At 34.9% G+C, this 10,761-nt stretch overlaps 3 protein-coding genes across 5 annotated transcripts; 2 read left to right on the forward strand and 1 right to left on the reverse strand.

The window, feature by feature from the left end:
- Positions 1-1,079: 1,079 nt before the first annotated feature.
- LOC110823572 (cytochrome b-c1 complex subunit 8) lies at positions 1,080-3,175 on the forward strand. Its single transcript, XM_022053971.2, has 2 exons — positions 1,080-1,359; positions 2,741-3,175. Exons 1-2 carry the CDS (start codon positions 1,190-1,192, stop codon positions 2,787-2,789), a joined length of 219 nt encoding a protein of 72 aa, XP_021909663.1. The 5' UTR covers positions 1,080-1,189; the 3' UTR covers positions 2,790-3,175.
- Positions 3,176-3,636: 461 nt separating this feature from the next.
- LOC110823777 (AP2/B3-like transcriptional factor family protein) lies at positions 3,637-7,367 on the forward strand. Of its 3 annotated transcripts, none has more exons than XM_022054253.2 (8): positions 3,637-3,900; positions 4,177-4,407; positions 4,495-4,560; positions 4,680-4,775; positions 5,030-5,088; positions 5,172-5,331; positions 6,253-6,459; positions 6,696-7,367. In XM_022054253.2, exons 1-8 carry the CDS (start codon positions 3,796-3,798, stop codon positions 7,068-7,070), a joined length of 1,299 nt encoding a protein of 432 aa, XP_021909945.2. In that variant the 5' UTR covers positions 3,637-3,795; the 3' UTR covers positions 7,071-7,367. The 3 variants fall into 3 exon arrangements, with proteins under 3 accessions (XP_021909945.2, XP_088070211.1, XP_088070210.1); XM_088214085.1 differs by having other exon boundaries at positions 3,784-3,900; positions 4,328-4,407; XM_088214084.1 differs by having other exon boundaries at positions 3,794-3,900; positions 4,147-4,407.
- A 552-nt stretch (positions 7,368-7,919) lies between these two features.
- On the reverse strand, positions 7,920-10,452 carry LOC110823731 (large ribosomal subunit protein uL16). Its single transcript, XM_022054196.2, has 4 exons — positions 10,304-10,452; positions 9,348-9,849; positions 8,333-8,414; positions 7,920-8,180 (listed from the first exon to the last, which is right to left on the reverse strand). Exons 1-4 carry the CDS (start codon positions 10,311-10,313, stop codon positions 8,112-8,114), a joined length of 663 nt encoding a protein of 220 aa, XP_021909888.2. The 5' UTR covers positions 10,314-10,452; the 3' UTR covers positions 7,920-8,111.
- Positions 10,453-10,761: the final 309 nt, after the last annotated feature.

The following is a 10,761-nucleotide window of genomic DNA, read 5'->3' on the forward strand; positions in this document are numbered from 1 at the left end:
AACTAAACACAATGTAATAGTAGTAAGGTACTCCCCCAAATTGTCAAAGTAATACAGAAATGATATTTGTTATTTAGAATAATTAAATTTTATATTAGAGCAAACTATATAGCTTATTTTTTATTGTGTCAATAGTCATAGAGTAATAGTATAATGTTTTACCCAATCAACACTATAATAAGTAAATATCATTAATAGAGACTATATTAAAAAAAAAATTCATTTAATCGTACTTAAATAATTTAAAATTTGTAGAAGAGTGACATAAATATAACGAAATCTTAAATTAATTTATTAATGCGATGTCACATCGAATTACAATAAAAGATACAAGGCTCCCAGTCACACTTATAGGGTAGGATAATTAATAGGGCTATAAGGGAGTAAAGAGACTTCTGTTGATTATGGTACCCACAAGAGAAAGCAAATTAGGTTTAAAAGAGAATACTAATAATTATTAAACACAACTTTAAGTTTTAAAAAATAATTAAGGGAACCAAGATCTTCATTAATCAAAATATTATTATAATTCTGAAAAAAAATATAAGTATAATCATCACCCATTGTGATTATATTATCAATACGAAGAAAGACAAGTAGGTGATGAATAAATAGGACAAAATTTTAAAAACTGAGAACAAAATCAACCTAAGTAATAGTAGAATTAAATTTGATAAACAAAATATTGGGATCGTGTTTTCAAAAAATAAATAAGTATTCATATTACATACTTTATTATTAATGAAAATAATTTTATATTCTAATCGAACTACTAACTAAAAAATTTACAAAATATGTAAAAATGATCTTATAAAACGATAAATTTCATTAAAATTCAAGTATTTTATACTTATGAAAAAATATTACTATCTTTAAATAAAATTTTCTTTTACTTTTTTTTTTTTTATGAATTCATAATAAAATATTACAAGTTCTTATTTTTAATTATTTTATTAATGCTATTTGATATATTTATATAAAATTTTATGATTTTAACTAAAAAAGATTGGGCCAAGGTTATGGGAATTGGGCTGGATGGCTGGCCTAAGTGAATGGAGAGCCCAATATATTGAACTTTGACGAATTAGACACGAGGGTTTGGTTCCAGAAACAACGCGAGGGGGAACTCGAAGAAGAAGAAAAAGAAGAAGAAGAAGAAGAAAGGCAATCAAAGTCAGTAAAATCCAAGATGGGGAAGCAGCCGGTGAGGATGAAGGCCGTGGTGTACGCTCTGTCTCCTTTCCAGCAGAAGGTGATGCCCGGCCTTTGGAAGGATCTTCCCAGTAAGATCAGCCACAAGGTCTCTGACAACTGGATTAGCGCCACTCTCCTTCTTGGTCCCCTTATCGGCACATACACGTAAGACTTTCTTTTTTGCTTCTTTTCCGATAAATTTTCGTTTTTAGTTTCTTTCTTGTCTGATTATTGGTTCGTATTTTTCTTACGGATCTAGAGCTCTAAACCCTCGTTTTGGTTTTTCTCCGATTCGATCTATACTATCCGCCCTTGACTGTTTATTGCTTTATGTTGTATTGATTATAGGAAATTTTTTTACTGCTTTATGTTCTATTGGTTATAGGAAAATTTTTGTTTGAAAATAAAAATGGTGCTGAGTAGCAGTTTTATATATGTAATCTATAGGACTTTTCCTCTATGTCTTCATTTTCCTGTTTCCTGCTTGTTAAGAAGATTGTGAAAAAGAGAGGATGCCAAGACGATCAATTTTCATGCGGCTGCTTGTTAAGCAAGTGATTTCCAACATGAGGGTTTTCCTTGTATATCCTAATGTCATAGGAAGGTTTTACTTGTACATCTTAATATAGCTGCAATTTCACATCCACTCCTTGCATATACATGGGTCTGAGTAACTGTTGTTTTACGGATGCCATGTGAACAGGAAATGAAGTAGCAAAATTTCAGGAGCACTGGCAGAATACTTCTTTTCTTTTTAATGAACAAAGTTTGTCAAAAATAGAAAACAAAACTGCGGTTTAGAAAGAGAGGAAAAAAAACCAAAAGGAAAACAAATTGTGTCAACACAAATAGCATTTCAATTTCGTGGAAGCATGGATAAAGGAATTACCTAAACCTGTGTGCCCCAAAAAGAGGCAAAGCATACCATCTCTCCTGAAGCTTGTTGCCTGAATGAGACAGTTGCTTGATGGTTATTGCATTTTTCACCAACTATAGAACCTGTAAACAGATTACTATTTTTTATGTCTTTTATTAATTCTCTTTTCTAGAACAGTCTATGATTAAGTTTATGACTTTTTTGATATCTCAGTGGGAAATCATATAAATTTTTAGGTTGACACTAACCAAATTTGAGCTATCAAGTAAAAAGAAAGCAAATTATTGAACTGTCATCTCAGTTTTTTTAATGGATCCAGTGGTATCAAACTTTAGCCTTTAATTCAAGTGAAAGAGGGGAAATGTAGGTTTCTTTGGAGTTTGATTGAAGGAAACTGGCGGATGATTCATGACTGTGCAAAACTGAAAAATCATTAATGCATCATTTGGTTCAGTTTGATTACTATTTTTTTACTAGAACATGTATCCATTTTACACATAACATTACTGATTAAATTTTAATGGGATAGGACTTGAAGTAGACCAAATCAGTAATAAGAGATTTTGAAGATTCATCTGCTATCATTTATTACTTGTCCTTACAAGAGTCTCAATGATGATTTAAGATAAACTTCTCTCTCTGACTGTTTTTGTCTTCTAATTGCTGCAGGTATGTCCAGAACTACAAGGAAAAGGAGAAGTTGGCTCATCGATATTAAGGCAATGCCTTGTAGCCAAGAGCTGTCTATTTTTGTTTTGGAGTTTATATTTTTCTTTCTTCTACATGCAAATAATCTGTGTTACTTGATCAACTAAACTTGTGATCATCAAAATATTGATACTGTTTCTTCCGTAGGACAAAAGAAATTTAAATTTGTTGCTAATCTTTGTTTAAACTATTGTGGGTTTATCCGAGATTTGATGGTCAGATGTCTGTGTTTTATCATTTTCATGCCCGAAGTTGAAAGTTGATGTCTAAAGTCAGTGACTTTGGATTACACAACAGTGAATTGTAAAAGCAGTTGTTGATTCATAATCTGGCCCGTGCTCGGAATTGGCCTGTAACTAGTTGCCTCGCAAATTACAAAATATTTTGAGTTCCAAATGTGTTATTTATTCACCATTGGGTTTGATACAACATTTTCAAATGGATTGCAATTCCATTACCAACAGGATTAGAAAGCTTTGTTGTCTTGTTAGGAGGATCAAGCATTATAAGTTTTAAGATTTCTGATACTGAAATATTAAACTGAGACAAGGCAGAGAGTTATGTTCTGGAATATTAAACTGCTGGTCAGGAAAGATTTGTTTGATCTTTCCATTTATAGATAAACTAGATGTTGTGTTGCTGGAAATAAAGAGACCCGGTAATTTCTGGCGTAAATTCAGGTAAAGATTTGGTGCATCCTTTTATCATGTCTTTGTATTTAGCCGTACAAAAGATGGGTGATTTAATGTATTCTTAATTTAAAATGTAATAAAAAATATTTTTTGATTTTATTTTATTACAAAAAATACTCTTTGATTATTGACCTATTAATTAACAACAATTATTTACTGGGAAAATGCAATTTACTCCATGAATAAGGATTTATTTACCCAAAAATACGATGGCTTGATGCTCAACTAAATCATTTAAATTAAATTGAAAGTAAAAATCCTCAATTGCTAATGAGCATATTTATCCTTGGTAAAATAAATAAATAAATCAAACGGTGTCGTACCATGATGAGCTCGGCAGTCAGCTGCGCATCGAGGAAGAAATTCGAAATTGTAAAGGGCGCCATCTCCTGTCGTAGTGAAGCTTTGCCAGTTGCTACTTCATTAGAGGTGAGTACCCATTCTTCTTCGTCCCAACAATGTTTCCTTTTTTCTTCTATTCCTTCAAAACTCTGCACTGTAATCGCTTTTGAAATTGCACCCCGCTGCAGCTTCTCCTACCTGGTTGTATCTGTTGTACTAGATTAGGGGGGCCCTTATTGTTAGTAGCGTAAGAAATCATTTTTTCATACCTTACTGGTACTTGTTTCTGATTCTATTTCTGTGCATTGATTTTCTCCTTCCCTACTCTATTAGTTACGGCGGTTTATATAAATATATATACAGATACACGAAGTGGGTTTCATACAACATGCCAATAAGTTGAAAGTGAAACCGACTTCCTCTTTCTTCACCATAAGGATTCTGTCTTTCTGCCTCTTACCGATTCTATCCCTCTCTCTTCTTCTCGCCACTCTTGGTTCGCTCCATACTCCAGATATGGCAGACAACTGCATCACCAACAGTTATGAAGAGATTCGGAAACAACGACTGGAGGAAAATAGGAAGAGATTCGAGGTCAGTTAGGACAAGTCTCTTGTGGCTTTTATCATATTTATCTTTACGAACATATGCTGTTCACTTGGGCTGTTTATTTGACTCCAGGATTTGGGAATTGCGAAGATTTCAAAGAGCTTGCAACAGCTTTCTAACCCGGAGAAGAAGTCTCCGGTATAATTTTATTTATCCCAACAAGAAAAAATGCCAAAGCTTGGCGATTCCCGTCTTGTTCATTTAGATGCTGAATTAGTTTACTTATCTTGGTTGTATGTTCTTGTATCATTTTCCAGCAACGTCTTTCAAAACCCAAACAAAAGACAGTCTATGCCATGGAATCAAGGCGGTCTTCCCGTGCCCGAAACCCCGTTCCTTCTTATCGGGAGGATGTAAGTATCCATGCCCTCCACTGGGTACTTAAATGTAAATAACAGGTGATGTTATCGGGTGTTTTGGTTTTCTTCTTTCTGATGATTGACTAGTTCTATTTTCTGCTTACCAAGAGTGATAAATGCTTGTTTGTTATTGTGGTAAAATTGTCTAATGAATAATAGGCACCGCTGTGGATCTTTTCTTGTGGGGAGTTGTTAAAACTCCTGTTGCTAATTGATTTTGTAATTTTTTTTTGTTGCTTCCACCTCAGTTGGACGTAGAACTTCCATGTTCGCGGAGGTCAAGATCAAGTACATCGTCATGGGCAAGGTGGAGTTTACTGTTTTTTTTTCAAGCATTAGAATTAGGTTTGCCGTCTGTGGATGTTAGCTGCAATTCTTCACGTTTTTCAGCTATATTGCCCGGCCCCTGGATGAGTGTAGAACTGCTTCTTTTGAAGAGAGGGCTCAAGCTTTAAAGGTTGCAGACGATTTCAAAAGCAGTCTCCAATCGGGAAATCCATCTTTTACCAAATCAATGGTTCGGTCTCATGTTTATAGCTGCTTTTGGTTGGTAAGTTACATGGAAACAAGTGCATTTAGGAATATGGACTTCATAACTTAAGATGCTCTCTGATATGTGGGAAACAATTAGGTGGTTAGTTAGCTTAGGTACAGGCTAGGGCTATTAAAGAGAAACTAACCATCTTGTAGGGCATTAGTGAATGAAATCAGAAACCTCTCTGCCGTCTCTTCTCTATGCTTCTGTTAAATTGATCTCTCTCTTTCTGGATTCTCAATGTAATCTCTCTCTCTCTCTCTCTCTCTCTCTCTCTATAATGTTTCCCTTTGTTCTTGTACCTCCAAATCTTACCGCATCACTTGTATGAGAGTCATAGTACTGGGACCATGTTGGTCTCTGGAAACGTAAGAGCTGAAGAGTCAAAGAGACTTGAAGAAGTTGCCAAACAAGTTAGTGCTTTGGAGAAAATATCAGATTAAGAACTGAGCAAAGTGAAACAAATGCTCATCAACATAACTTGTAATCCTCCTATACGCATAATGGCAGTCATATAAGAACTTGCTGCCGCATGAAATGGACAACGGCTTCTAGTTTGACTAGTAGGATCTATAAATTCATTGTCCATCTTGAGGACAGTGTGACTTTTAGGGGAAACGTATTCATATCTGGTAACCAGTTAGTTGAGTAGTTAGTTTGGCTTGGTCACATGCAAGGGCCATTAAGGTGGAATGAATCATCTGGATAAATTAGAATTATCTCTGCTTTCTCCTTTCTTTTCTACTTTTCTCTCTCTTTGTTAAATATATATTTCTCTTTCTAAATTCTCTATATTGTTTCTCTCTGCTATTTCCATTTTCTCTTCTGTCTTCAACTCTTCTTGTATCACTTCGATTCTTTTTCTTGGTTAAGTTCACTGCAAATTCTGGCTTAATTCTCTGATAGAGAGGATACTTGATGTGTTATAATTGCAAGGGACTACCAACAAAGTTCTGCGTGGATTTTCTTCCAAAATCAACAGTGGATATGGTATTAGAGGATGAAGATGGCAAAGAATTTGATGCTATCTACATTGGTAGAAGGACCGGGCTTAGTGGTGGCTGGAGGGCCTTTGCTTTGGAACATAAGTTAGACGATGGTGACGGACTGGTGTTTGAATTGATTGAATCAAACAGATTTAAGGTATGTCTACGCCAGTAATGTTACTTGTGTAAAGGTAAAAGCATTCACCCACCGTTTACATACAACTTTAATATAATCAAAGTTACAACGGTTTACTCGATTTGTTTCTCTGCCATTTCCTGAGTTCACTCATGTGATCTAGTTTACAGTGAACCTTTATGCTAATCTTGTCTTGTGTTCTTCACTTGCTCAAAACTTGAACAAACCAGATAACTAGATGTGTGACATCACTGCAGATTTACATATTTAGAGTATCGTTGCTTTCAAGTCAACTACATACCACAATTGTCCCACTTAGCAGCACTGATCAAGAACCGGCCACTCATGCCAGAAAGAGAAAGATGCCGGCCATAAAACCTGACTTGGAGTCGGATCAGACAGAGAAGGCAGAGCAACCTACAATCCTTAAAAAGAATCAAAAGTGCAAACGAAGAAATGTAGAAGTAACTGAAGGAGAATTGTTGATTGATGATCTAAAGGAAAAGAAAGAATTTGTTCCTGAAAATGGCAGTGAATCAACTAAGAAAGGATTAGGTCTGGGCAAGAATGCTACTGTTGCTTTTAAGCCCAGAAGAAAACCAGCTCCCCGATATTTACAAAAAAGATCATAGAAATGAAGAAAGTACGTTGTATTAGTCTCTGGCAGGGCCTTCCCCAAATATTTAATAGCAACCACAGTTGGAAATTGTTAAACCTTGAAGAAGGCATTCTCTCTCTCTCAACGACAGAAATTATATTGAAACTCGTTCTTCAGGAACAATTATATGTAGAAGTTTTTAGTTTTTGACTGCTGCAAGATCGTAAATTCAAGAGAATTAAAGATAATATTACTTTTCTTGAAACTATTGTTTTATGCTTTCCATGATTATCATCAACTGATTTAGTGATGACTAAAATTTCTTTGTTTATCCCGTAAAAAGTTTATTACAACCATTGAACAATCCAAACAGCTCTGTTAATTGACTAGGAAATATAGTTTCTACGGATTTGTATTGTTTTTCTGACTATTAATAAACAATTTAGTCAAAAATCAGAACTATGAAAATGTGCTTAAGACAACCCTGCTCCTGGATAGAAAAAAATAAAACTACACACTCTTCAATGATAAGAATACTCGACCTGAAAGACCAGGTCTCAAAATAGTTAGGATGCTTTGGCAATTCAAGTGGTTTGTTAGAAATATGCATACACGAGGGCTAATATGCAATCCTTGTATTATTATTATCAAGCAACTTTCAGAAATATGTTTCAGATTATCAGTCCTGCAGTGATCAAAATAGAACCTTCAATCCAGGAATTAAGATTACGAAAATATAACCTAAATATCAATAGCCCATTCATTTTTCGGGATGAAGCAGCAATCCATGAAATTTACTGTAACTCAGACGACTATGGGCGGACACTTTGGAATCAGGAGCTCAAATAAAAGCATAAACATAAATTTAAAAGATACCACATAGTTACTCAAAACCATAAGAATTAAGAACGAAAAATTAACAATTCAGAAAAATCTCTTAACAGATGTAGTACTAGTATTCAATGACTTGGGTGATAGGTAGTTCTCAAACACAAAACAAAAAACGCTGATCAACAAAATAAATCCTTCCAAGGCTACAGATGACTATAACATCTATGATTCTGATCCATCACATTTAAGCTGTAGCTGGCAAAAATGCCCTTCCAGGTTCACGATTTGCCAAGGGTCCATGGCATCCAAGAAGCTGCATAAACAACTTTATATAGTTAGTCCTGGTTGTTCAAACTGCTAAATCAAGAAAGTGAAAACAAAACTCGCCCATCAGCCAAAGCAAAAATGCTGATCAATTGCTTTAAGTAAATTACAAAACACAAAGTTGAACTATGAAATACAAACCTTAGCATTAACACCATCGGGGACAATCCTGTTCTCTGACTTATATTTCAAATAATCAGAGCGGCTGAATTTGGTAAATCCCCTGAAAACAAATAAACATTTATCATCATCATGAGACAAGAACTTGGAAAGAAATGGTGACCTTCACCAATACTAGACTCAGATAACAGATTCAACATACAAACTTGTGTATGAACAAATTACTTTTCTTATAATCAGGAGAACAAAATGAAAAGGAAAATTAAGAAAAAGGAATTAGAGTGAAACCATCCAACACAGCCATTATCATCAACTAACATAAAACTAGTACTAGGCAAAGGGAAAACACTCTCTCATTCTAAGGAAACTAACCAGACAAATTACCTATTTATAGAGAAAAATTAAGAGATATCATTCATGGCAGAGACAAACAAAAGACAGGAGAATGTTACATTAAGAACAAGCTCAAAACATAGATTAATGAAACCATTAATTATCCGTCCCAACTTTCTAGCCTTTAGATATTGATTTTAAAAACAATAGTTTCAAAGTTCAGAAACATTCTACTTACAGAAACTCCACCTAAGTTATATTTCTTAACCCATAAAAATTTCAATGTCAAAAAAAACACAGTAACACACATTAAATTAACAATCTTTTATCATCTTGAGCATATCCATACATGCATATAGGTGTATCAACAGACCACTTCCAGCTGATGACAATCTTTTGGACACCATGAAACTCTAACTTTGCACAGCAGAATGTTACAGGAGAATATTACATTAAGAACAAGCTCATAACATCAATTACTGTAACCATTAATTATGCGTCCTAACTTTATAGCCTTTAGACATCGATATTAAAAACAATAGTTTCAAAGTCCAAAAACATACAAGTTATAGAAACACCACCTAAGTTATATTTCTTAACCCACAAAAATTTCTATGTCAGGAAATGCAAAGTGACACATTAAATTAACAATCTTCTAATACTTTGAACATATTCACACGAACATATAAACATGTCAACATACCACTTCCTGCTGACAATAATCTTTTGACGACCAGGAAATTTGAACTTTGCACGGCGAAGTGCCTCCTGAGCGTGGTGGCTGTTACTATCCTTGCAGCGAACAGACAGAAGAACCTGGCCAATAGCAACCCTGGCACAAGTTCCCTGTGGCTTGCCAAAAGCCCCCCTCATGCCAGTCTGGAGCCTGTCAGCCCCAGCACAAGACAACATTTTGTTGATACGCAGAACATGGAAAGGATGGACTCGGACCCTCAAATGGAAGGCATCCTTTCCAGCATACTTGGCCATGTACTTGTTGCAGGCAATACGTGCGGCCTCGAGGGCTTCACTGGACACGTTTTCCTTCTCCCATGAAACCAAATGAACACAGAAAGGGAATTCGTCCACACCCTTCTTCTTCATACCCACATCATAGATCCTGATCTTGGGATCAGGAACACCGCGACAGTACCGCGATTTGGGGTAGGGCTTATTCTTAATTTGGCGATAGCACCTTGCAGGTCCTACAAATACCACGACAACCGTTTAGATATAAAATTTAATGAAAGGATGAAGTCATCAGCCAGTTATAGACACTTCCATATCAATTCAAATGACTTCTTATATCTCAGAAACAAAAAGGTTCATAAGTCGTCAAAGCGTATCCCAATTAAAGTTGGTAAAAGGCATGGAGCTTTCCAGGGTTAAACTCCCATTCGGACATCAAACATAAGAGGAAAGGTACGCACAATGATAATAACAATAATAATCATAATAATCATAACAATAAAACCTGAAATAGTTTGGACCCTTAACAAACGATTCAAATCACAAAAATATGTTAACAAAAATGCATTAGCTCGAGATTCGTCATCTCGCTCCATGAGATAACACAAGAGTAAGAAACATATGAAAGATCATCCAAACAAAACAGATAGAATGATAGAAGCAAGCAGGAATTGCATTCATAAAACTTACTTCGTCCCATGACGCCGCGTTCTTCTGAACCGGAGACTCTGTAAACAAACCCTAAATGAGGAGAAATGACCAGAGAGGCTGGCGTATATATAGACGGGAAACCCTAAAACGTTTGCGCGTATGCGATTGCGTGTGCGTTTTGTTGATGGGCCCATAAATTTTGAAGTTGTAAGTTCTAGGCCCTTCTAAAAGACGACCCGGTCCAATTTCTAAAACTTTAATAAACCCGGTCCGATTTCCACTTTTGGCGCTAAAAGATAAATTTCATTACTAAATTTACATAATTATTGAAATTCTTAACATATATATATAAATTGTATATTTTATAAATTTATTTACTGGAATGCTCTGCAAATCATAAAATTCTCATTAACAATTATTTACATTTTTTTTAAAAATCAAATAATATTTTATTGTATTAAAAAATCATAACAGTCACATTTGTACACTTAGAATTT

This window comes from Carica papaya, chromosome 2, assembly GCF_054855325.1.
Source record: "Carica papaya isolate Zhongbai chromosome 2, ASM5485532v1, whole genome shotgun sequence".
Lineage (NCBI taxonomy): Eukaryota > Viridiplantae > Streptophyta > Magnoliopsida > Brassicales > Caricaceae > Carica > Carica papaya.